The 27,980-nt window shown below is 47.3% G+C and overlaps 1 protein-coding gene across 1 annotated transcript; it reads left to right on the forward strand.

Moving 5' to 3' along the window:
* The first annotated feature begins 28 nt into the window (after positions 1 to 28).
* Positions 29 to 27,925, forward strand: cisd2 (CDGSH iron sulfur domain 2). Its single transcript, XM_033020419.1, has 5 exons — positions 29 to 34; positions 1,651 to 1,658; positions 13,356 to 13,471; positions 24,730 to 24,944; positions 27,646 to 27,925. Exons 3-5 carry the CDS (start codon positions 13,369 to 13,371, stop codon positions 27,733 to 27,735), a joined length of 408 nt encoding a protein of 135 aa, XP_032876310.1. The 5' UTR covers positions 29 to 34; positions 1,651 to 1,658; positions 13,356 to 13,368; the 3' UTR covers positions 27,736 to 27,925.
* Positions 27,926 to 27,980: the final 55 nt, after the last annotated feature.

Here is a 27,980-nt window from a genome sequence, read left to right on the forward strand (position 1 = left end):
GACAGGGGGCCTGTCTGATGTGCAACGGCAGAGTGTTCCATAACGCCGGAGCAGCAACAGAGAAGGCTCTATCCCCTCTGAGCTTCCGCTTAGACCTCGGTACCTCCAGGAGCAGCTGATCAGGGATGAAGCAGCTCAGAGAGGTAAGGCGGGGCGAGGCCATTTAAAGATTTAAAAACAAATAAAAGAGTCTTAAAATGAACTCGAAAGTACACCGGGAGCCAGTGGAGGGAGGCCAGAATTGACGTTATGTGCTCCCTCTTTCGAGTTCCAGTTAAAAGGCGAGCAGCAGCATTTTGAACCAACTGGAGACGAGCCAGGGAAGATCGAGCAACTCCAAAATAGAGTGCGTTACAGTAATCCAGCCTAGACGTGATAAAGGCATGGATTACTGTTTCAAAATGCTGCCGCTCAAGAATGGGCTTCACCTTTGCCAGCTGCCTTAAATGAAAGAAGCTGGACTTTACTACCGCGCCTATTTGATGATCTAATTTAAAATCACTGTCCATCTTAAAACCCAGGTTCAAAACTGTTGGCTTCACATACCGTGCCAGGGGACCCAAGTCAATAGGGGGAGGTTCACGGCAGCCATTGGGACCAAACAATATCACCTCTGTCTTCTTTTCATTAAATCCTAGAAAGTTTAGGGCCATCCAGGATTTAATGTCATCAAGACATGACAGAAGTGATTTGACAGAGAATGCATCTTCCTTCCTCAGCGGCATATATAGTTGGCTATCATCAGCATAACAATGAAAAGAGATGCCATGCTTTCTAAGAATGGAACCCAGAGGAAGTAAGTACAGTGAGAAAAGCAGGGGCCCTAAAATTGAGCCCTGTGGAACCCCATATGACAGAGGAGCGGAGGAGGATTCAAAACCAGCAAGGTTTACACACATAGTGTTCAAAAGGGAACTGCAGATGCTGGAATATCGAAGGTACACAAAATTGCTGGGAAAACTCAGCGGGTGCAGCAGCATCTATGGAGCGAAGGAAATAGGCGACGTTTCGGGCCCAAACCCTTCTTCAGACTGATGGGGGGTGGGGGGGGAAAGAAGAAGGAAAAGGGGAGGAGGAGGAGGAGCCCGAGGGCGGGCGGATGGGAGGGTGGGAGGAGACAGCTAGAGGGTTAAGGAAGGGGAGGAGACAGCAAGGGCTAGCAAAATTGGGAGAATTCAATGTTAATGCCATAGGGACGCAAGGTCCCCAGACGGAATATGAGGTGCTGTTCCTCCAATTTCCGCTGTTGCTCACTCTGGCAATGGAGGAGACCCAGGACAGAGAGGTCGGATTGGGAATGGGAGGGGGAGTTGAAGTGCTGAGCCACCGGGAGTTCAGGTAGGTTATTGCGGACTGAGCGGAGGTGTTCGGCGAAACGATCGCCCAACCTACGCTTGGTCTCCCCGATGTAAATCAGCTGACATCTAGAGCAGCGGATGCAGTAGATGAGGTTGGAGGAGATACAGGTGAACCTTTGTCGCACCTGGAACGACTGCTTGGGACCTTGAATGGAGTCGAGGGGGGAGGTGAAGGGACAGGTGTTGCATTTCTTGCGGTTGCAACGGAAAGTGCCCGGGGAGGGGGTGGTGCGGGAGGGAAGGGAAGAATTGACGAGGGAGTTGCGGAGGGAGCAGTCTTTGCGGAAGGCAGACATGGGGGGAGATGGGAAGATGTGGCGAGTGGTGGGGTCACGTTGGAGGTGGCGGAAATGGCGGAGGATTATGTGTTGTATTTGCCGGCTGGTGGGGTGAAAGGTGAGGACCAGAGGGACTCTGCCCTTGTTGCGAGTGCGGGGATGGGGAGAGAGAGCAGTGTTGCGGGGTATGGATGAGACCCTGGTGTGAGCCTCATCTATGGTGGCGGAGGGGAATCCCCGTTCCCTGAAGAACGAGGACATTTCCGATGCCCTGGTCTCCTCCGCTTAGCGGAGTTGGTCCTCACCCTCAACAACTTTACATTTGACTCCTCCCATTTCCTCCAAACACAAGGCGTAGCTATGGGCACACGCATGGGCCCCAGCTACGCCTGCCTCTTTGTCGGGTACGTTGAACAATCCTTGTTCGAGACGTACCAGGGCCCCATCCCCGACCTCTACCTCCGTTACATTGACGACTGCTTTGGTGCCACCTCCTGCACCTACACACAACTGACTGACTTCATCCACTTCACCACCAACTTCCATCCGGCACTCCAATACACCTGGACGATTTCCGACACTTCCCTACCATTCCTTGACCTCACCATCTCCATCGCAGGGGACAAACTCCTGACCGACATACATTACAAACCCACTGACTCACATGGCTATCTGGACTACACGTCTTCCCACCCTGCCCCCTGTAAAGACTCAATCCCCTACTCCCAATTCCTCCGCCTACGCCGCATCTGTTCCCAGGATGAGACATTTCATACCAGGGCATCGGAAATGTCCTCGTTCTTCAGGGAACGGGGATTCCCCTCCGCCACCATAGATGAGGCTCACACCAGGGTCTCATCCATACCCCGCAACACTGCTCTCTCTCCTCATCCCCGCACTCGCAACAAGGGCAGAGTCCCTCTGGTCCTCACCTTTCACCCCACCAGCCGGCAAATACAACACATAATCCTCCGCCATTTCCGCCACCTCCAACGTGACCCCACCACTCGCCACATCTTCCCATCTCCCCCCATGTCTGCCTTCCGCAAAGACCGCTCCCTCCGCAACTCCCTCGTCAATTCTTCCCTTCCCTCCCGCACCACCCTCTCCCCGGGCACTTTCCGTTGCAACCGCAAGAAATGCAACACCTGTCCCTTCACCTCCCCCCTCGACTCCATTCAAGGTCCCAAGCAGTCGTTCCAGGTGCGACAAAGGTTCACCTGTATCTCCTCCAACCTCATCTACTGCATCCGCTGCTCTAGATGTCAGCTGATTTACATCGGGGAGACCAAGCGTAGGTTGGGCGATCGTTTCGCCGAACACCTCCGCTCAGTCCGCAATAACCTACCTGAACTCCCGGTGGCTCAGCACTTCAACTCCCCCTCCCATTCCCAATCCGACCTCTCTGTCCTGGGTCTCCTCCATTGCCAGAGTGAGCAACAGCGGAAATTGGAGGAACAGCACCTCATATTCCGTCTGGGGACCTTGCGTCCCTATGGCATTAACATTGAATTCTCCCAATTTTGCTAGCCCTTGCTGTCTCCTCCCCTTCCTTAACCCTCTAGCTGTCTCCTCCCACCCTCCCATCCGCCCGTCCTCGGGCTCCTCCTCCTCCTCCCCTTTTCCTTCTTCTTTCCCCCCCCCCCCACCCCCCATCAGTCTGAAGAAGGGTTTCGGCCCGAAACGTCGCCTATTTCCTTCGCTCCATAGATGCTGCTGCACTCGCTGAGTTTCCCCAGCAATTTTGTGTACCTTCAGGCTTACACACATAGTTCTGTCTGCCAGATAAGACCTGAACCATCCCAGGGCACTGCCACAAATGCCCACTAGGTGCTGTAACCGGGATACTAAGATACCATGGTCCACTGTATCAAAGGCGGCAGATAGGTCCAGCAGGACAAGAACCACATAATTACCAGAATCATTAGCTAGGAGGATGTCATTAAAAACCCTTAGCAATGCTGACTCTGTGCTATGCATAGTTTTAAACCCAGACTGGAAAAGTCAGACTAGTCGGAGAACTGGGAAGGGGAGGGAGGGAGAGAGAGGGAAGGCAAAGGTTACTTGAAGTAAGAGAAGTCAATGTTCATACCGCTAGGTTGTAAGCTGCCCAAGTGAAATATGAGGTGCAGTTCCTCCAATTTGTGCTGGGCCTCACTCTGACAATGGAGGAGGCCCAGGACAGAAAGGTCAGATTGGGAATGGAAGGGAGAGTTAAAGTGCTGAGCAACAGGGAGATCAGGTAGGTTTAGATGGACTGAGCGGAGGTGTTCAGCGAAATGATTGCCGAGCCTGCGCTTGGTCTCGTCGATATACAGGAGTCCACACCTGGAACAGGGGATACAGTAGATGAGGTTGGAGGAGGTGCAATGAACCTCTGCCTCACCTGAAAAGACTGTTGAGGTCCTTGGTCGAAGTCAAGGGGGGAGGTAAAGAGATAGGTGTTGCATCTCCAGTAGTTGCAGGGGAAGGTTCCTGGGGAGGGGGTGGTTTGGGTGGGAAGGGATGAGCTGACCAGAGAGTTGTGGAGGGAACGGTCTCTGCGGAAGGTGGAAAGGGGTGTAGTTGGGAAAATGTGGCTAGTGGTGGGATCCCGTCGGAGGTGGCAAAAATGTCGGAGGATTATGTGCTCTATGCGACGGCTGATGGGATGGAAGGTGAGGACAAGGGGAACTCTGTCCCTGTTACGAATCAGTGGGGGGAGAGCAAGAGCGGAGCAGCGGGATATAGAGGAGACCATTGTGAGGGCCTCATCTATGATGGAAGAGGGGAATCCCTTTTCCTTAAAGAATGAGGACATCTCAGATGTCCTGGTATGGAACACCTCATCTTGGGTGTAGATGCGGCATTGACAGAGGAATTGGGAGTAGGGGATAGAGTCTTTACAGGAAGCAGGGTAGGAAGAAGTGTAGTCAAGGTAGCCGTGGGAGTCAGTGGGTTTATAATAGACCTCAGTCGATAGTCTATCTCCTGTGATGGAGACTGAGACCAAGAAACGGTAGGGAGATGTCGGAGATGGTCCAAGCAAATTTGAGCGCAGGATGGAAATTAATAGTAAAGATAATGAAGTCAGTGATTTCTGCATGTGTGCAGGAGGTAGCACCAATGCAGTCGTCAATGTCTTTTTAAGATAACTTTGCAAAGATAACTTTTCGTTATCTCGCTCTCCCCTAATTCAGTTTGAAGAAATGTATCGACCTGAAATGTCACCCATTCCTTCTATCCAGAGATGCTGCCTGTCCTGCTGAGTTACTCCAGCATTTTGTGTCTGTCTATATTGATTGCAATCATGTATAGTCTTTTTGCTGATTGGACAGCATGCAAGAAAGCTTTTCACTGTACCTCGGTGCATGTGGCAATAATAAACTGAACTAAACATAGCTACTCTGCATTGGCTGCAACAGCAATGCTCTCTATCATACACCTGTAGATGTCCGACAAATTAAATCTCCTTCTAAGGTAGTAGAGGCATTGATGTGCTTTCTTTGCGATTGGATCGATGCTGGGCTCACACAAATCTTCAGAGATGAGCACTCCCAGGAACCTGAAGCTGTTGACTCTCTTTACCATGTTCCTGTCGATGAAGACAGGTTCATGGATGCTACTGAAGTCAACCCTAGTCTTACCAACATTGAGAACAAGATTGCTGTCTGGCACCACTCAACAAGATTTTCGATCTCCCTCCTTAAATTGACTTATAGGTACTCGTCCAGCAATAGTGGTGAATTTAAAGATGATGTAGGAGCTGTATCTGGTTACGTAGTCATGGTGTAGAGGATTCATTCCATATGATACAGCTCAGAGTTATCTCTCTCCCCCTCTCTCTCCCCTCTCTCTGTCTCTGCCCCTCTCTCTCTGTCTCTGCCCCTCTCTCTCTGTCTCTGCCCCCTATCTCTCTGCCCTCTCTCTCTACCCTCTCCCGACACGCCTGCGAGTTGGGGGCTATGTGTGGGGATGGGGTAAAAGGAGCGAATGAATAATATTAATATAATATCAAGGGGGATGTTAGTGTGTGTGTGTGTGTGTGGAGGGTGGTTAGTGTGTGTGTATGTGTGCGGGGGGGGGGTGGGGGTGTGGTTAGTGTATGTGTGACGCCACGGGCCACCCCCCCTCCCCCACACCTGGTTGTGGAATGAGTGATATAGGTCACAGGGGAGGGCACAGAACACAGGCAATCGGCCCTAGACTGGTGGAGGAATGTGCTCTTATTGCTGGTGTTCAGTTCAGAGATTATGGAGGTCCTACAGCCACGAATGATGACGTTTCAGAGGAGGACAAACCAAACACCCGGAAAGAACACCTTAATTAAAAGCCTTCAGAAATTTCCAAGAGCTACAACTTTGGTGCAGAGATCTGGAGGAAAATAATGTGGTCAGAATAAAACAAATGCTTTTCATTGTACCGTGGTACACATGACAATAAACTTAAACTAAACGAACACCAAATTTAAAATCACCAGCAAATAGATTAGTTTATTTTAGAGATACAGCGCGGAAACAGGCCCTTCAGCCCACTGAGTCCGCATCGACCAATCCCTGCACATTAACACTATCCTACACACACGAGGGACAATTTACACTTGTACAAAGCCAATTAACCCACAATCATGTACGTCTTTGGAGTGTGGGAGGAAACCAAAGATCCTCTCTCCCCTTCCTCCTCTCCCCCCTCCTCCTCCTCTCCCCCTCCCTCCTCCTCTCCCCCTCCCTCCTCCTCTCCCCACTATTCCTCTCCCCCCTCCTCTTCCTCCTCCCCCTCCCTTCCCCCTCCCTGTCCCTCCCCCTCCCCCCTCCCCCCTCTCTCTCTCTGCCCATCTCCCTCAGTCTCTGCCCTCTCTCTCTACCCCCTCCCTCTCTAGACGAGCCTGCGAGTTGGGGCCTATGCGTGAGTAAGAGCTGGGATTGGGCAAAAGGAACGATTTAATAATATTCATATAATATCAAGATGTGTGTGTGTGTGGGGGGGTGGTTAGTGTGTGTGGGGGATGGTTAGTGTGTGTGTGGGGGGGTGGTTAGTGTGCGTGTGATGTTGCAGGACGCTCCCCCCCTCCCCCCCCCACCGCAACCGCGCGTTGAGGGGACGGGACCCAACCAATCCCACTTGGTCTAGTCTCTCATAAACTTTATCCCTCATCTTAAAGCTATGCCCTCAAGCCTTTGACATTTCCAACATTGGAAATAGGTGCAGACTACCCTACCACTGCCCCTCATCATTTTCTATACTTCTATCCTCCCTTTAACTTCTGGTTTGAGAGAAAACAGTCCCAGTTTGTCCAGAGACACAGGATGATCAGCATGGCTCTGATAACTCTCTCAACTTCTACAGAAGCACTGCAGAAACTGTACTGGTGGGTTGTTTGGTTTGGGAACAGTTCTGCCAAGACCGCAAGAAATTGCAAAGTTGTGGATGTGATCCAGTCGATCACACAGACCAGACTGTCCACCATTGGCTCCATCTACACTTAACTCTGTCTCACCAGCCAACATCATCAAAGACCATTTTCACCAAAGGTCATTCCTTGTTCTCCCACTCCCGTTGGGCAGAAAATTCAAAAACATGAAAGTGCAACACCACCAGCTTCTTCCCCCCAGTTATCAGATTACTACACACATGAGCTAGGGTGTGGACCTGACCTTCCAGCCTACCTCATTGTGGACATTGGACTTTCTCTGTAACTGTAACACCACATTGTTACCACAATATGTTCTGCACGTTTTCTCTTTGAACTACCTGTTGTACTTGTGTAGGACTTGTGTATGATCTTCTTTTTCTTGCGTATGGCGTGCACAGCCTAAAGTTGTAGGACAACTTGTTCTATTTGATCTTATCTGATTGTCCACGCCAGGTTGATTGCATTCGTTGAAACAGGGTGGACCAAGTGAAGGTTGCAATCTCCCACCCCGTGTATGAAAGGAAGTAGAGATGATTTATCATGCAGGTAGACTGGGAAAATCAGGTTGGTACTGGACCCCAAGTTTGTGGAGTTCTTCCGAGATGGAAAATTAGAGCAGCTTGTACTGGAGCCTACCAGGGAGAAGGCAATTCTGGATTTAGTGTTGTGTGATGAACCGGATTTGATAAAGAGAACTCAAGGTAAAGGAACCATTAGGAGGTAGTGACCATAATATGATAAGTTTTAATCTGCAATTTGAGAGGGAGAAGGTAAAATCAGAAGTGTCAGTATTGCAGTTGAACAAAGGGGACTATGGAGCCATGAGGGAGGAGCTGGCCAAAGTTGGCTGGAAAGGGACCCTAGCAGGGATGACAGTGGAACAGCTACAAACTACAAAGGGAAGTCAATGACAATATAAAAATAAAAGAGAAGACCTATAACAAAGCAAAGATGCGGGAAGCCAGAGGATTGGGAAAGTTTTAAAGATCAAGAGAAGGTAACTAAAAAGACAAATCTCTGCGAAAAGATTCCACCGGGTGGCGCCGTCAACCGTCTTTTTGTCTTTTGTTATTTTTAATGTGTTTTAAAAGTTTGTGCTAATGTTCTCTGGTTTATTTTATGTGGAGGGTGGGGGAGGGGGTCGGGGGAAACTTGTTTTCAATCTCTTACCTTGCCGGAGATGCAATTGTTTCCGGATCGTATCTCCGGTCGCTCTGTGGCCCAACATCATGGAGCTGGAGGCCTTGCTCGGGACTGACTTTGAGCCCCACCGCGCGGACGTGGACTTACCATCGAATCCTGCGATCCCATGCCTGGGATCGATGCTCCAACAGCGGCTTGTGGATTCCAACATCGAGGGACTCGCAGTCTCGGGTAGAGACCGATGTCGGGAAGATCCAAACGACGCAGAAGGTTTTGACCAGCCCCAACGTGGGGTCAGATCGCCAAGTACGGGAGCCAAGATTGTCCCGTCAACAGAAGGCTCGAGGCCCCTGACCGCGGGAGAACAAAGAAGGGAAGAGATTGAACTTTATTTTTTCGCCTTCCATCACAGTGACGAGTTGAACAGGTACTTTGGTTCTGTCTTCACTAAGGAAGACACAATCTCCCAGATGTACTAGGGGACAGAGGACCTAGGGTGATGGATGAACTGAAGGAGCTCCTTCAGACATTAGTCAGGAAATTGTGTTGGGTAGACTGATGGAACTGAAGGCTGATAAATCCCCAGGGCCTGATGGTCTGCATCCCAGGGTACTCAAGGGGATGGCTCTAGAAATCGTCGATGCATTGGTGATCATTTTCCAATGTTCTATAGATTCTGGATCAGTTCCTGTGGGTTGGAGGGGAGCTAATATTATCCCACTTTTCAAGAAAGGAGGGAGAGAGAAAGCAGGGAATTATAGACCAGTTAGCGTGATATCAGTGGTGGGGAAGATACTGGAGTCGGTTATCAAAGAAGTAATAGCGGCGCATTTGGATAGCAGGAACAGGATCGGTCCAAGTCAGCATGGATTTATGAAGGGGAATCATGCTTGATAAATCTTCTGGAATTTTTTGAGGATGTAACAAGTAAAATGCACAAGGGGGAGCCAGTGGATGTAGTGTACCTGGACTTTCAGAAAGCTTTTGATCAGGTCCCACACAGGAGATTAGTGGGCAAAATTAGAGCACACAGTATTGGGGATAGGGTATTGACATGGATAGAACATTGGTTGGCAGACAGGAAACAAAGAGTAGGGATTAACACAGCTCTTACAATATATTGTGCATTAATGATTTTGATGAAGGACATTAGCAAATTTGCAGATGGGTGGCAGTGTGAACTGTGAAGAGGATGTTAAGAGGATGCAGGGTGGCTTGAACAGGTTGGATGAGCGGGCAGATGCATGGCAGATGCAGTATAATGTGGATAAATCTGATGTTGGCCATTCTGTTGGCAAGAACGGGTAGGCAGATTATTATCTGAATGGTGTCAGGTTAGGAAAAGGGGAAGTACAATGAGACCTGGATATCCTAGTACATCAGTCACCGAAAGTAAACATACAGGTACAACAGGGAATGAAGAAAGCTAATGGCATGTTGGCATTCATAACAAGAGGAGTTGAGTATAGGAGCGAAGAGATCCTTCTGCAGTTGTACACGGCCCTGGTGAGACCACACCTGGAGTATTGTGTGCAGTTTTGGAATCCTAATTTGTGGAAGGACATTATTGAGGGAGTGCAGCGTAGGTTCACGAGGTTAATTCCCAGGATGGCGGGAATGTCATATAATGAAAGAATGGAGCGACTGGGCTTGTATTCACTTGAATTTAAAAGGATGAGAGGGTATCTTATAGAACCGTATTAAATTATTAAGGGATTGGACACGCTGGATGCAGGAAACATGTTCCCGATGTTGGGGGAGTCCAGAACCAGGGGCCACAGTATAAGACTAAGAGGTAGGCCATTTAGAATATAGATGAGGAAAAACTTTTTCTCACAGAGAATTGTGAATTTGTGGAATTCTCTGCCTCAGAAGGCAGTGGAGGCCGATTCACTGGATGCATTCAAAAGAGAGTTAGATAGAGCTCCTAGGGTTAGCGGAATCAAGGGATATGGGGAGAAGGCAGGAACGGGGTACTGATTATGGATGATCAGCCATGACTACTTTGGTTCTGTCTTCACTAAGGAAGACATAAATAATCTGCCGGAAATAGCAGGGGACCGGGGGTCAAATGAGATGGAGGAACTGAGTGAAATCCAGGTTAGTCGGGAAGTGGCGTTAGGTAAATTGAATGGATTAAAGGCCGATAAATCCCCAGCGCCAGATAGGCTGCATCCCAGAGTACTTAAGGAAGTAGCCCCAGAAATAGTGGATGCATTAGTGATAATTTTTCAAAACTCTTTAGATTCTGGAGTGGTTCCTGAGGATTGGAGGGTAGCTAATGTAACCCCACTTTTTAAAAAGGCAGGGAGAGAGAAAACAGGGAATTACAGACCAGTTAGTCTAACATCGGTAGTGGGGAAAATGCTAGAGTCAGTTATTAAAGATGGGATAGCAGCACATTTGTAAAGTGGTGAAATCATTGGACAAAATTAGCATGGATTTATGAAAGAGAAATCATGTCTGACGAATTTTTCGAGGATGTAACTAGTAGAGTGGATAAGGGAGAACCAGTGGATGTGTTATATCTGGACTTTCAGAAGGCTTTCGACAAGGTCCCGCATAAGAGATTAGTATGCAAACTTAAAGCACACGGTATTGGTGGCTCAGTATTGATGTGGATGGAGAACTGGCTGGCAGACAGGAAGCAAAGAGTAGGTGTAACTGGGTCCTGTTCAGAATGGCAGGCAGTGACTAGTGGGGTACCGCAAGGCTCAGTGCTGGGACCTCAGCTATTTACAATATATATTAATGATTTGGATGAGGGAATTGAATGCAACATCTCCAAGTTTGCGGATGACGCGAAGTTGGAGGGCAGTGTTAGCTGTGAGGAGGATGCTAGGAGGCTGCAAGGTGACCTGGATAGGTTGGGTGAGTGGGCAAATGCATTGCAGATGCAGTATAATGTGGATAAATGTGAGGTTATCCACTTTGGTGGCAAGAACAGGAAAGTAGACTATTATCTGAATGGTGGTCGATTAGGAAAAGTGGAGATGCAACGAGACCTGGGTGTCATGGTACACCAGTCATTGAAAGTAGGCATGCAGGTGCAGCAGGCAGTGAAGAAAGCGAATGGTATGTTAGCATTCATAGCTTAAGGATTTGAGTATAGGAGCAGGGAGGTTCTACTGCAGTTGTACAGGGCCTGGGTGAGACCACACCTGGAGTATTGGTACAGTTTTGGTTTCCTAATCTGAGGAAAGACATTATTGCCATAGAGGGAGTACAGCAAAGGTTCACCAGACTGTTTCCTGGGATGGCAGGACTTTCATATGAAGAAAGATTGGATAGACTCGGCTTGTACTCGCTAGAATTTAGAAGATTGAGCGGGGATCTTATGGAAACTTACAAAATTCTTAAGGGGTTGGACAGGCTAGATGCAGGAAGATTGTTCCCGATGTTGGGGAAGTCCAGAACAAGGGGTCATAGTTTAAGGAGAAGGGGGAAATCTTTTAGGGCCGAGAAGAGAAAAACATTTTTCACACAGAGAGTGGTGAATCTCTGAAATTCTCTGCCACAGAATGTAGTTGAAGCCAGTTCATTGGCTATATTTAAGAGGGAGTTAGATGTGGCCCTTGTGGCTAAAGGGATCAGGGGGTATGGAGAGAAGGCAGGTACAGGATACTGAGTTGGATGATCAGCCATGATCATATTGAATGGCGGTGCAGGCTCGAAGGGCAGAATGGCCTACTCCTGCACCTATTTTCTGTTTCTATGATCACATTGAATGGCGGTGCTGGCCGAAAGTCACATCAGTGGTAGCCAAATTATTGGAAAAGACTTAGGCAAAGTATATGGAAAAGGATAGACCTATTAGGAATAGTCAGCAGGGCTTTATCTGCACGTCATGCTGAACAAACAATGAAGACTTTTGAGGAGGTGACAACAATGATTGATGAGGTAGGGCAGTGGGTGTTGTCCACCTGATCATAATCATACTTTATTAGCCAAGTATGTTTTGCAACATACGAGGAATTTGGTTTGCCATACAGTCATACCAAAAAAAGCAACACGACACACAACTACATAAAAATTTTACATAAACATCCACCACAGCGGCTCCTCCACATTCCCCACTGTGATGGAAAGCAATAAAATCTTACCTTCGCCCGCTCCGAGATGTTAAGGTCCGCAGGCTCCACGGTTTTGGAGCTCTAGAAGTCCCAAACAAGAGGCTGCCAACTCCACGATGATAGACGCAGTGCAGACAGAGATATGACATGGAAAAAGTTGCATCTCCGTCGAGGAATGAGATTAAAAAAAGTTCCCCCAACCCCCGCCACAAATACAAAAACTAAAGATAAGTTAAAACATACATTTTACAACAAACTAAAAACACAAAGACTGAAAAAGACGAAGACAGACTGTTGGCGAGGCAGCCATTGTGCGGCGCCCCATTGGTTTCTCCAGGTTCCCTCATCCAGATTAGAGTGGATGGAAATATGGCAGATTGGTTTAAAAACTCTCAAGATTCAAGTTTCAAGAGAGTTTATTGTCATGTGTCCCAGATAGGACAATGACATTCTTGCTTTGCTTCAGCCCAACAGAATATAGTAGGCATAAATAAATACAGAACAGATCAGTCTTACCATATACCATTGAATATATATATACACACATAAATAATCTTGGCCACAGAAGACAGAGGGTAGGGGTGGAATTCTGCCTGGAGCTGTGCGACAAGTGAGGTTCCACAAGGATCAGTACTGGGACATCTGTTGTTCGTGATGTACACATACAGTATTTATAAATCATTTGGATAAAAATGTTGGTGAGTTGATTAGTAAGCTTGCAGACGGTGCAACAATTGGTGGAGCTGTGGACAGTGAAGGAAGTTGGCAAAAGAGCCATGTTCGTGGAAATAGGCCAACTCATCTTTGCCAACCATTGAACCGCCAGCCAATCAGGAGCAAAGATCATAGAGCTCTGCTCTATAACCTTTGATCAGGAGAGGCCATCCATCGGCGGGGCGTCACTGGCGAGCGGCGTGGCGGCGTGACGCCATGACGCCATGACGCCATGACGCCATGACGCCATGACGCCATGACGCCATGACGCCATGACGCCATGACGCCATGACGCCATGACGCAGGGTGGGCGGCGACGGCATGACGCAATGACGCTGGATGGGCGAGCGGCGTGACGCTATGACGCTGGGTGGGCGCGATGGTGACGTGACGCGTCGCACTCGGCAGCCATGGTGCTCGACGCTCTGGCGCGCATCGTCAAGGTGCAGCTGCCCGCCTACCTCAAGCGCATCCCCCTGCCCAGCTCCCTGCACGGATTCACTCAGCTCACCGGTACGGGCACAGCGGGGCCGGGGGAGGGGTTGGGGTTGGGATTGAAGGGGGGGAGGGTCTGTGGGGAGGAGGGTCTGTGGGGAGGGGGGGGAGGGTGGTGTCTGTGGGGAGGAGGGGAGGGAAGTCTGTGGGGAGGGGAGTGGAGAGGTTGTGAGGACAGGGGCCTCACAGCTGTGAGGTAGGTAGGGGGGAACCACATGGCCTTCCCACCTCCCTGGCAGCAGGTGAGTTGCCAGCCCAGGGGGACAGTAGTGGGCATTGAATAGTGTTGACCTGCACTGTTGCCTGTCCATTCGCTCCTCAGATGCTGCCTGACGCACTGAGTTCCTCAACCTTTCAGCATCAGCATTTCCTTGTGGCTGTCTCTCAGTCAACTTGTGTTAAGTTTATTGTGATATGCACAAATATGATGAGGAATAACCTCGGATTAGGGTTGTGAGGGTCGGTTCAAGAACCTGATGGTTGTAGGAAAGTAGCTGTTCCTGAACCTGGGGGTCTGGTAGCAGTGAGAAGAGGGCACGGCCTGGATTGTGCGGATCCTTCATGATAGATACCACAGCCTTGGGGCAACGCCTGGTGTAGATGCTTTCGATGGTGGGGAGGGCTGTGCCCGTGATGGACCGGGCTGAGTCCACCACTCCCTGCATCCTTTTGTGTTCCTGTATGTTGGAATTGCTGTACCAGGCCGCGATGCAACCAGTCAGGGTAATGCCTACAGTGCATCTGAGGAGGTTTGTTGGTAATCATCGATATGTCGAATATTCTAACAAACAAGGCAGACCTGATGCAGGGCCAAGCAACATCTGTGTGGGGGGGGGGGGGAGAATGGTTGACGTTGTGGATCAAAACCCTTTAAGTCTGATCTAGTCTGATTAAGTGTGAACAGGGAAGGTCCACTGTCCCTTTCCATCACAGATAATGTCTGTGCTGAGCTCTTCCAGCAGATTGTTTGCTGCTTACTCTATCACTTATTTTTTCCCTTTTTGTCATCCTTTGGGAAATTTTAGACACCAACATTTTTCTGGCTTACCACCAATCTTCTCCATGTTGTTACCTTCCTTTCAATTTGATCCAATCCTTGACTTAAACATGGATGACCTTATTTCAGTCTTCGTTTCTCAGTGGAGTCATCTTTGAGATGAACAAAATGTCTCTTTAAATGTCTGCCACAGCTTATTTGCATCTTTCCTGTAATGTGATGGGCAGAATTCTATGCAGGCTGTAGTTTAATTAACAAATACAGTTTTAGCACAACATTCTTGCTTATTCTGTGTTTTGTCTAATGAAGAAAAAGTCCCATGTCCTTAAGCCGTACTAACCTTCCTGCTACTTTTCTAAATATTTGGATATACACTCCAAGGGCTCTCTCTATTCTTGCACTTCGCAGGTCAGGATCTTGGAGTGGATGAGCACAATTCCTTGCCTTATACCTTCCCAACTCATTGTTTTGCATTTCTTGGGTTAAGTTCTATTTGTCACTTTTTGGTCCAAATATTCTGCACTTTACTGTAGTCTCTTGCGTTTCTCAACACCAATCTCACAGCCGTTTTTTGTTTTATTGGCAAATTTTATCATGCCCCCTGTGTTTATCTAATTCAGTAACACTTACTGCCAAAAAAAACAAGATGATTGCTGATGGGTAAAGACACCATGAGGTGACATGGCTGAGGTGAGACTACAGGACACTGTCCAATTATGGCGTTAGTGATAAAAGACGTGTCTGCTGCCGAGGTGGAGCAGTGAATACTCGCCAGACCGGTTCTCAGGGAGTTTTCTTTTCTGGAGGGCTCACCAGGCTTGAACAGGAGTGAGATCGATAGTGTTCTCTGCGTGGAATGCATGAATTGGGGATAGGGCAAGGAAGTGGTGAGACAGAAGATCAACTTAGTGTGCAGCAGGCAGCTCGAGATAAAATACAATACAATACAATTCAATTTATTGTCATTTGGACCCCTTGAGGTCCAAACGAAATGCCGTTTCTGCAGCCATACATTACAAACAAATAGACCCAAGACACAACATATTTTACATAAACATCCATCACATTGCTGTGATGGAAGGCCAAAAAAACTTTTCTCTCCACTGCACTCCCCCCCCCCCCCGATGTCAGAGTCAAAGTCAAAGCCCCCGGCGGGCGATGGCGATTGTCCCGTGGCCATTTAAGCCACTCCGGGTGATGCAAGGTCGCACACCGGGTTCTTGATGTTAGAGTCCCCGGCGTGCGCTCGCAAACTCCCGCGGCCATTCCAAGTTGTCCTGCTGATTCTGTTCCAAGCAGCTGATGTCCACACCACTTCCCACTGAAAGATCGCCCAGTGCTCTGAAGAAAAACGTGTGCTTTGCTTTGTTATAGAACATGCAATGTGACCCAAGTGCCCAGGTAATCATGTATTGTCTTTCTGCTGACTGGAGAGCACACAACAAAAGGTCTTCACTGTTCCTCGGTACACGTGACAATAAACTAAACTAAAGTACAGCGGGTAGTTCAGCTGTCATTGAAATAATGAGATGGTGGGTACTAGAGCAGAGTGCAGTACGGCACAGAAGCAGGCCCTTTGGCCGACAATGGCTGTGCCAAACATGATGCCAAGACCATCACTGCCTGCACATAATCCATATCTCTCCTTTCCTGCATATCCATGTACCTATCCCGAAGCTTAAATACCACTGTGGTAGCTGCCTCAGCCTTTTCCCCTATTAGCAATTCACTGAGGTGTACAGTGAGAGGCAGTGGATGTATCAGTAGATGAGCCTGAGGTGTACACGTGTCTGGGTTGGTCTGATCTAGATTCTGCTGTTTCCTTTGAAGTCGTCTTCACTATCTGCAACTCAGCAAATATTTGTATGGTCTGTAAATTTGCCAACCGACCCATCTCAAGTCAAGTCAAGTCAAGTTTATTTGTCACATACACATACGAGATGTGCAGTGAAATGAAAGTGGCAATGCTCGCGGACTTTTGTGCAAAAGACAAACAACCAAACAAACTATAAACACAATCATAACACACATATTCTTTTACATAATAAATAATGGAAGAAAAAACGTTCAGTAGAGTTAGTCCCTGGTGAGATAGGCGCTTACAGTCCGAATGGCCTCTGGGAAGAAACTCCTTCTCAACCTCTCCGTTCTCACTGCATGGCAACGGAGGCGTTTGCCTGACCGTAGCAGCTGGAACAGTCCGTTGCAGGGGTGGAAGGGGTCTCTCATGATATTGTTGGCTCTGGAGTTGCACCTCCTGATGTATAGTTCCTGCAGGGGGGCAAGTGAAGTTCCCATAGTGCGTTCGGCCGAACGCACTACTCTCTGCAGAGCCTTCTTGTCCTTGGCAGAGCAATTCCCAAACCAGATGGTAATGTTCCCGGACAAGATGCTTTCCACCGCCGCTGCGTAGAAGCACTGGAGGATCCTCGGAGACACTCTGAATTTCCTCAATTGCCTGAGGTGGTAAAGGCGCTGCCTTGCCTTACTCACGAGTGCTGAGGCGTGTGATGACCATGTCATATCCTCGGAGATGTGGACTCCCAGATATTTAAAACAGTTCACCCTATCCACAGGATCCCCATTTATCCTCAATGGAGTGTATGTCCTCGGATGACGTGCCCTCCTAAAGTCCATGATCAGCTCCTTCGTTTTTTTGATGTTCAAGAGGATGTTCACAGACCTCCAGCCAGAGAAACACCCTTCCACCACAACCCTCTGCATTTATGTCCAAGTCATTTACATATCTCACACAACAGAGGTCCCAACACAGTTCCCTGCGGAACTCCTCTGGTCACAGACCTCCAGCCAGAGAAACACCCTTCCACCACAACCCTCCACTACTATGAATAAGCCAGTTCTGAATCCAAACTATCAAGTCGGCATGGGTCCCATGCATGTAAATCTTCTGCATCAGCCTACAATGAGGGAACTTGTTCAATGTTGTGTTAAAATCCATGTAGTCAATCAGCTGTTGGTCAATATTGGGGATGTTAGTTACCCACTACAACAACCCTGTGGCTTTGGCATCTGTCGACATATCTGTTCCTCTATCTCCGGCCAGCTATTGGGAGCCGGTAGTATAATGCCATCAGAGTGATTGCTCCTATCCAGTTTTTGAGCTCTACCTATCTTGCCATAATGGATGACTTTGTTTTAGTTTTTTAGTTTTAGAGATACTGTGCAGAAACAGGCCCTTCAGCCCACCGAGTCCGCACCGACCAGCGATCCCTGCATATTAACTCTATCCTTCACACACTAGGGACAATTAATATTTTCATACAAAGACAATTAACCTACAAACCCGTACGTCTTTGGAGTGTAGGAGGAAACCGAAGATCTCGGAAAAAATCCATGCAGTCATGGGAAAAACGTACAAACTCCGTACAGACAGCACCCGTAGTTGAATCCGGTTGCCGCTGAAAGCGCTGTAAGGCAGCTACTCTACCGCTGCGCCACCGTGCTGGCCGTTACTTGTCCTTGAGTAATGTTAGGTTCATTGGTTCCATTTTCTCACCAAGATCTGAGTGCAATTGAACAGAGAGAAAATTGGTGGACAATTGAGAAGTTTTTTAAAAAGGTAGAATTGGTCATAAGTGAGATCACAGGAAAAGCCTGGGTACTATAGACCAGTGAATCTTACGTGTGATAGGCAAGTTACCAGAGATGTTCTGAGGGAAAAGATGTATATATGAATTTGAATATGTAAGAAGTGAAAGAAAGAACTGCAGATGCTGGTTTAAATCGAAGGTAGACACAAAATGCCGGAGTAACTCAGCGGGTGAGTCAGCATCTCTGGAGAGAATGAATGGGGGAGGTTTCGGGTCGAGACCATTAGTCACGACCCAAAACGTCCCCCATTCCTTCTCTCCAGAGATGCTGCCTCACCTGCTGAGTTACTCCAGCATTTTGTGTCTACCTATGTATTTGAATAGACAAGTGCTGATTAGGGATAGTCAGCATGGTTTTGTACATGGGAGATCATGTGTCTCAGATTTGATTTGAGTTATTTGGAAAGTACTAGGAAGAGTGACACGGGCAAGGCCATAGACATTGTCTATATGTGAGGTCTTTGAAGTTCCTCGTGGTAGGCTGCTCTAGAAGGTTAGATCATCATATAGCATATATGGTCTATGCTATATAGAAACATAGAAAATAGGTGCAGGAGGAGGTCATTCGGTCCGTCGAGCCAGCACCGTCATTCATTGTGATCATGTCTGATCGTCCCCAATCAATAACCCGTGCCTGCCTTCTCCCCATATCCCTTGATTCCACTAGCCCCTAGATCTCTATCTAACTCTTTTAAATTCATCCAGTGACTTGGCCTCCATTGCCCTCTGTGGCAGGGAATTCCACAAATTCACAACTCTCTGGGTGAAAAAGTTTTTTCTCACCTCAGCCTTAAATGGCCTCCCCTTTATTCTAAGACTGTGACCCCTGATTCTGGACTCACCCAACATTGGGGACATTTTCCCTGCATCTAGCTTGTCCAGTCCTTTTATGATTTTATGTTTCTATAAGATTCCCCTCATCCTTCTAAACTCCAGTGAATACAAGCCTAGTCTTTTCAATCTTTCCTCATATGACAGTCCCGCCATCCCAGGGATCAATCTCGTGAACCTACGCTGCACTGCCTCAATCACAAGGATGTCCTTCCTCAAATTAGGAGACCAAAACTGTACACAATACTCCAGATGTGGCCTTACCAGAGCCCTATACAACTGCAGAAGAACCTCTTTACTCCTATACTGAAACCCTCTTTTTATGAAGGCCAACATTCCATTAGACTTCTTCACTGCCTGCTGTACCTGCACGTTAACTTTCAGTGACCAGTGTACAAGGACGCCCAGGTCTCGCTGTACCTCCCCCTTACCTAACCTAACCATCTGCCCACTCACTCAACCTGTCCAGGTCACCCTGCAACCTCCTAACATCCTCTTCACAGTTCACACTGCCACCCAGCTTTGTGTCATCAGCAAACTTGCTAGTGTTGCTCCTAATTGCTTCCAAATCACTAGTATATATGGTAAACAGTTGCGGCCCCAACACCGAGCCTTGCGGCACTCCACTCGCCACTACCTGCCATTCTGAAAAGAACCCGTTCACTCCTACTCTTTGCTTCCTGTATGCCAACCAATTTTCTATACATGTCAACACCCTAACTCCAATACCACGTGCTCTAATTTTAGTCACCAGTCTCCCGTGCGGGACCTTATCAAAGGCTTTCTGAAAGTCTCGATACACTACATCCACTGGCACCCCTTCATTCATTTTACTTGTCACATCTTCAAAAAATTCCAGAAGATTAGTCAAGCATGATTTTCCTTTCATAAATCCATGTTGACTTGGACTAATCCTTTTACTGCCCCATTATTACCTCTTTAATAATTGACTCCAGCATCTTTCCCACCACTGGTCAGGCTAACTGGTCTGTAATTCCCCGTTTTCTCTCTCGCTCCTTTCTTGAAAAGTGGGATAACATTAGCTATCCTCCAATCCACAGGAACTGATCCTGAATCTATTGAACATTGGAAAATGATCACCAATGCATCCACTATTTCTAGAGCCACCTCTCTGAGAACCCTGGGATGCAGACCATCAGGTCCAGTGGATTTATCATCCTTCAGTCCCATTAGCCTACCCAATACTATTTCTCGCCTAATGAAAATTTCTTTCAGTTCCTCTACTCCCTTAGATCCTCTGTCCTCCAGTTCATCTGGGAGATTGTTTGTGTCTTCCTTAGTGAAGACGGATCCGAAGTACCTGTTCAACTCTTCTGCCATTTCCTTGTTACCCATAATAATTTCACCCGTGTCCGCCTTCAAGGGACCCACATTTGACTTTGCTACTCTTTTTCCCTTAACATATCTAAAGAAGCTTTTATTATCCTTCTTTATATTCCTGGCCAGCTTCCCTTCGTACTTCATCTTTCATGTTTCCTTCTGTTGTCCTATGAAAGTTTCCCAGTCCTCTGGCTTCCGGCTACTCTTTGCTGTGTTATACATCTTTTCTTTTAGTTTTATTCTATCCCTAACTTCTCTTGTCAGCCACGGTTGCCTCCTACTCCCCTTAGAATCTTTCTTCCTTTTTGGAATGAAATGATCCTGCGTCTTCTGGATTATGCCCATAAATTCCTGCCATTGCTGTTCCACTCATTCCTGCTAGGATCCCTTTCCCATCTCCCTTGGCCAGCTCCTCTCTCATGCCTTCATGGTCCCCTTTGTTCAACTGCATCATTGACACTTCCGATTTAACCTTCTCCTTCTCAAATTGCAGATCCAATTGCAGACACACTGAACTGTTCTGTATTTATGCTTACAATACTCTGTTGTGCTGCGGCAAGCAAGAATTTCATTGTCCTATCTGGGTCACATGACATTAAACTCTCTTGACTTGACTTGACTTGACATGGCAGCCTGGATAGAAAAGGCTCAATGGAAGGAAGCAGAGGGTGATGGTGGAAGGTTGTTTTTTGGACTGGAGGTCTGTGACTAGTGGTGTGCCTCAGTGTTTGGTGCTGGGCCCATTGCTGTTTGTGGCTTATATCAACAATTTGGATGAGCATGTACAAGTGATGACTTGTAAGTTTGCATATGCCATTAAAGTAGTTATTGTAGACGGTGAAGAGGGTTGTCAACATAACAGCGGAATGATCAGCTGGACAAGTGGGCTGAAGAATGGCATTCAATGTGGATAAGTGAAGTGGTGCATTTTGGAAAGTTAATGGTGAGTGGAAGGACTCTGGGGACTGTTGTATGGCAAAGGCATCCCGGAGTGGAGGGACATAGTTCCCTCCAAGTAGCGACACAGGTGGAGAGGGTGTAAAGGTGGCTTTCATAGAAACATAGAAATTAGGTGCAGGAGTAGGCCATTCGGCCCTTCGAGCCTGCACCGCCATTCAATATGATCATGGCTGATCATCCAACTCAGTATCCCGTACCTGCCTTCTCTCCATACCCTCTGATCCCCTTAGCCACAAGGGCCACATCTAACTCCCTCTTAAATATAGCCAATGAACTGGCCTCGACTACCCCCTGTGGCAGAGAGTTCCAGAGATTCACCACTCTCTGTGTGAAAAAAGTTCTTCTCATCTCGGTTTTAAAGGATTTCCCCCTTATCCTTAAGCTGTGACCCCCTTGTCCTAGACTTCCCCAACATCGGGAGCAATCTTCCTGCATCTAGCCTGTCCAACCCCTTAAGAATTTTGTAAGTTTCTATAAGATCCCTTCTCAATCTCCTAAATTCTAGAGAGTATAAACCAAGTCTATCCAGTCTTTCTTCATAAGACAGTCCTGACATCCCAGGAAGCAGTCTGGTGAACCTTCTCTGCACTCCCTCTAGGGCAATAATGTCCTTCCTCAGATTTGGAGACCAAAACTGTACGCAATACTCCAGGTGTGGTCTCACCAAGACCCTGTACAACTGCAGTAGAACCTCCCTGCTCCTATACTCAAATCCTTTTGCTATGAAAGCTAACATACCATTCGCTTTAATCACTGCCTGCTGCACCTGCATGCCTACTTTCAATGACTGGTGTACCATGACACCCAGGTCTCGCTGCATCTCCCCTTTTCCTAGTCGGCCACCATTTAGATAATAGTCTGCTTTCCTGTTTTTGCCACCAAAATGGATAACCTCACATTTATCCACATTATACTGCATCAGCCAAACATTAGCCCACTCACCCAGTCTATCCAAGTCACCTTGCAGTCTCCTAGCATCCTCCTCACAGCTAACCCTGCCCCCCAGCTTAGTGTCATCGTTTCGATACATTGGCCATCATCAGTTAGGGTATTGAGTATAAAAGTTGGTCTGCAGTTGTACAGATGTTGGTGAGGCTGCATAAGGTGAGTTAGATAGAGCTCTAGGGGCTAGTGGAATCAAGGGATATGGGGAGAAGGCAATCACGGGTTATTGATTGGGGGTGATTAGTGTCATTTCTCTAATGTGGATGGCACGGTGGCAAAGCGATAGAGCTGCTGCCTCACGATTGCTCACGATTCCAGCATCTGCAGATAGACACAAAAAGCTAGAGTAACTCAGCGGGTCAGACAGCGTCTCTGGGGAGAAGGAATGGGCAAAGTTTCATGTCTCAACCGTTCTTCAGACCCTTCTTCGAGACCCAAAATCTTCAGACCCTTCTTCGAGGCCTTTTCCTTTTCTCAAGAGACACTGTCTGACCCACTGAATTACTCTTGCTTTTTGTGTCTATCTTCGGTTTAAACTCTCATCTGCAGTTTCTCATGTCTCCATCTAACTGTAACGTTAACATCATGGGCGTGTACCTCTCACAGGACTTGAGTTCATGCAGAGGGTGTGATGTTGGGTGTTGCTGGCGAATATTTCAGCTGGGGGGAAACACTAAGATGCAAGTTTGATTGCAATAGAAGTTGCAGTTTGTGCAGGGGACGGAGAGACCCGTTACTTTTGAAGCAGAGTCAGAAGGCAGCTCCCTGATTCATTCCTGACTGAGCAAAACCATAAGACAGGAAGAATGTATTTAGTGCCCATCATCATGCAGGGGAAGAAATATAGTTAAAGGAAGCAGCATCTGTAGTTACCACGCTGTGAACTGTTAATTTTCTTTCTCATCACCTCTCCACCTAATCTGCTGAAGGTTTGCAGAACTTTATTTCTAGTTCTGATTTCCAGAATCCCTACACTTTGTTTATAAACCCTACGGGAATTAGAATAAATGTACTGAGCTTCTAGTTATCCATTTTAATATTTTGGAGGTTCTTTAAAGTGGAGAAGAAAATTGTAGTTGGGCTGGTTTCTACTCTTGAGAAAGATAAATGTTTATTTGTTAAATTACTAATTTAAAACCGATGAGCAGGACCTGTAGGTCTGTCTCTGTGGGTTAAGGCACTGCTGGTAAATTCAGTCCAGAATCTGACCAAGAATAGATCTTTTCAGCTCTCCTTTGACTCCTCCCACTTCCTCCAAGTCCAAGGCGTAGCTATGACCACCCGTATGGGCCCCAGCTATGTCTGCCTCTTTGTAAGGTACGTTGAACAATCCCTGTTCCAGGCGTACACTGGCTCTATCGCCAAACTCTATCTCCGTTACATTGACTGCATCGGTGCTACCTCCTGCACTCATGCACCGCAACTCCCTGGTTAACTCATCCCTTCCCACCCAAACCAACCCCTCCCCAGGATCCTTCCCCTGCAACCGCAGGAGATGCAACACTTGTCCCTATACCTCCTCCCTCGACTCTGTCCAGGGACCCCGACAGTCCTTTCAGGTTAGGCAGAGGTTCACTTGCACCTCCTCCAACCTCATCTACTGTATCCGTTGTTCGAGACGTGGCCTCTTATACATCGGCGAGACCTAACGCAGACTGGGCGATCGTTTTGCGGAACACTCAGTCCGCATGAACCAACCTGATCTCCTGGTTGCTAAACACTTTAATTCTCTTACTGTCACAGACCTTTCTGTCCTCGGTCTCCTCCATTGTCAGAGTGAAGCTGAATGCAAATTGGAGGAACAGCATCTCATATTTCGCTTGGGCAGCTTACAGCCCAGTGGTATGAATATTGATTTCTCCCACTTCAGGTAGTCCCGCATTCCCTCTCTCTCTATCCCACCACCACCCAAGTCACACTAGATTCTCATTTTCACCCAACAAACGGCTAACAATGGCTTGTTTCCTTTACCATCGTCACTTTTTTTGCATATCTTTCATTCATTGTTCTTTATCTCTCCATATCACCATCTATATCTCTCGTTTCCCTTATCCCTAACCAGTCTGAAGAAGGGTCTCTACCCGAAACGTCACCCATTCCTTCTCTCCAGAGATGCTGCCTGTCCTACTGAGTTACTCCAGCTTTTTCTGTCTATCTTCGTTTAAACCAGCATCTGTAGTTCCTTCCTACACACTTTTCAGCTCACAATGTCTGTGCTAAACATGCTGAACAAATTAAATTAAATTAATCCTTCTGCCTTCATGTGCCACCCCCAGCAGCACTTTCCAGACAGTCACCACCCTGTGTGTGTGTAAAAAAAAAAAAAATACCCCACACATACTTGGACAGAAACATGGATGGAAGAGGTTTAGAGGGATAAGGGGAAAACGCAGGCAGGTGGGACTATCTCAGATAGGGCATGTTGATCGGCATGGATGCATAGGGCTGAAGGGCCTGTTTCCGCTGGTATGACTGTTTAACAGTAGAAGTTTAATTTCAGGCCCTCGTATTGTTGATGTAATCTCTGCCTCTTTCGACCACTGGAAATCCAGTCTAGCTTCTGTTTGATGTGAGCGTTTTGTTGCTTCCAGTTGTAGAATGGCTGCGGCTGCTGCCGTTTCTCGGTGTCCTGGCACTGCTGGGGTACCTGGCCATTCGGCCCTTCATTTCCCGGAAGAAGCAGCAGAAGGATAGCTTGATCAACCTGAAGATCCAGAAGGAAAATCCCAAGGTGGTGAATGAGATCAACATCGAGGACCTGCAGTTCACCACGGCAGCCTACTGCCGGTGTTGGCGATCCAAGACGGTAAGGAGAGCTCTGTGAACCTGTTTTCTCACTGCAGATCAGACGCCCCCATCTGCCCATCTGAGCTCGGGCATGTTCCTCACATTCGAGACTAAAAACCCCAGCTTGGGATTTAATGCAAGAACACTTGCCCATATGCATCCTCAGTACAGCGTCCATGTGATGACAGGAACAGGGAAAACATGGTTCACCCACGGTAAGCTTGGCCTCCTGTCCCTCCAGGATAGAGCCGTGACCTACTAGCCCAATATGCTGACCATTGGCATATTGGACTAGTCCAATTTGCCTGCATTTGGCTCATATCCCTCTAAACTCGTTCCTATCCATATATCTGTCCAAATGTATTTTTTAAAATTATAATTGTATCTGCTTCTATAGCTTCTTCTGGCAGCTCGAACCAGATTCAAACTATCTTCTGAGTGGAAAGGTTTCCCCTGAGGTCCCTCTTAAATCTCTCCCTTCTCACCTTAAGCCTGTGCCCTCTAGTTTTAGAATCCTCTATCCTGGGGGAAAAAGACTGAGCGTTATCCATGCCCTCCTGATCTTGTACACCTCCATAAGGTCACTCCTCAGCCTCCAACGCTCCAAAGAGAAAAGCTCCAGCTTATCCAACCTCTCCCCATGTCAAGCCCAGGTAACATCCTGGTGAATTTCTTCTGCACCCCTTCCAACTTAATGGCATCCTTCCTGTAGCAGGGTGACCAGAACTGCACACTTTACTCCAAGTGTGGTCTCATCAACGACTTGTTCAGATGTATCGTGATGTCCCAATCTTGTACGAAGTACCCTTCCCAATGAGGGCATTCCCTTCCCTCTGCATTTAATGATAAAGCCAGCTGACCTGCTACACTGGGTTCAGGAAAGATTTCTGAGATGGACTGAACGGGTTCCATCTATGCCTGGTATTACCTATACAAGAAAGTTGAGAGTAACACTTCAACTGTGAAAGCAGTCCAGGGCAGTGGCGCAGCTACCTTGCAGACCACAGAACCGGGTTCTGTCTGTATGGAGTTTGTACATTCTCCCTGTGACCGCATGGGTTTTCTCCGGGTACTCCGGTTTCCACCCGCATGCGGGTTTGTTTGTAGGTTAATTGACCCTCTGTAAATTGTCCCTAGTGTTTAGGGAATAGATGAGAAAGTGGGATAATATAGAATTAGAATGAACGGGTGATCGCTGGTTGGTGTGAACTTGGTGGGATGAAGGGCCTGTTTCCATGCTAAATTATGGGATTGGGGGTAATATATTAGCATGGGTAGAGGATTGGCTAACAAATAGGAAGCAGAGAGTGGGGATAAATGGTTCATACTCGGGATGGCAACCGGTAACTAGCGGGGTTCCGCAAGGGTCGGTGCTGGGACCCCAGTTGTTCACAATTTATATAAATGATTTGGAGGAGGGAACCAAGTGTAATATATCAAAATTTGCGGACGATACAAAAATGGGAGGAAAAGTAGGGGATGAGGAGGATAGGAAGAGTCTGCAAAAGGATATAGATAAGCTAGGTGAGTGGGCAACAACTTGGCAGATGAAATTTAATACTAATAAATGTGAAGTCATTCACTTTGGGAAAAAATGATAGGGCAAGTTATTTTCTAAATGAGGAGGAGCTGCGTTGTAATGCAACGCAAAGGGATCTAGGGGTATTAGTACATGAATCACTAAAAGTTAGTATGCAGGTGCAGCAAGCAATCAGGAAGGCCAATGGAGTTTTGGCCTTTATTGCTAGGGGGATTGAGTATAAAAACACGGAGGTCTTGCTGCAGCTGTACACAGTATTAGTGAGACCACATTTGGAATACTGTGTACAGTTCTGGGGTCCATACTTAAGAAAGGATGTACTAGCCCTGGAGGCAGTGCAGCGAAGGTTTACAAGATTAATTCCTGCAATGAGGGGATTGACATATGAGGAAAGGTTAAGTAGGCTGGAACTCTACTCTTTGGAGTTTAGAAGAATGAGAGGCGATCTCATTGAAACATATAAGATCGTGAGGGGCCTTGATCGGGTGGATGCACCGAGGATGTTCCCAATGATCGGGGAAACTAGAACTAGGGGACATAGTTGCAGAATAAGGGGGGGCTCTTTTAAAACTGAGATGAGGAAGAACTTCTTCACCCAGAGGGTGGTTAATTTATGGAATTCACTGCCCCAGGGAGCAGTGGAAGCAGAAACTTTAAATATATTTAAGACTAAAATAGATGGTTTTTTAGCTGCCAAGGGGATAAGGGGCTACGGGGAGAGGGCAGGGATATGGACCTAGGTATGGTTAGTATAGTAAGACCTGAGTGATCTCCTGGACAAGTGTCGATCGCCTGGATTGGGGTCGGAGAGGAATTTCCGTGATTTTTTTCCCGAATTGGACCTGGGTTTTTATCCGGTTTTTTGCCTCCCCCAGGAGATCACGAGGTTCTTGGGGTGGAGAGGGGTGATAGCGGTATAAAGGGGAGGGTAGTGTCTTGTGTTCTGTGTCTTGTGTCTACTGTTTGTGGGTAAGTGTGTCTGTTTAGTGTTCAGCCATGAGCGAATGGCGGTGCGGGCTCGACGGACCTGGTGGTCTACTCTCGCACCTACTTTCTATGTTTCTATGTTTCTATCTCTAAACTAAACCAAACTGGTCATTCATTACCTTGGGGCACTAGAAGAAGGTGTGAGCCTGCTTTGAGCTGGGACTGAATCTGAGTGGTTTCATTTATTTTCTAGTTTCCTGTATGTGACGGGTCTCACAAGAAGCACAATGACCTGACCGGAGATAACGTGGGTCCATTGATAATTAAGAAGAAAGAAGTATAAACATTTTTATTTTCTTTAGTACTGTGATGTGTTGATCATGTGATGTAAAGATTTTCTAAACTGCAATCTTGAATATTCACTGTCCAGTAAATATACCTTTACAAGTTGTAAAGCTTTGTCACTAACGTCAGTTGTAACTATAATTGGTGCATTCGATGGTTTTTCATTAAAAAATTACTGATTAAACCTGTGTTGTGAGTTTAGTGATACCTTTGAATCTATATTACTAAAAGTTTTATCTTGAC

This window comes from Amblyraja radiata, chromosome 1 (assembly GCF_010909765.2).
Source record: "Amblyraja radiata isolate CabotCenter1 chromosome 1, sAmbRad1.1.pri, whole genome shotgun sequence".
In the NCBI taxonomy this organism is placed as follows: domain Eukaryota; kingdom Metazoa; phylum Chordata; class Chondrichthyes; order Rajiformes; family Rajidae; genus Amblyraja; species Amblyraja radiata.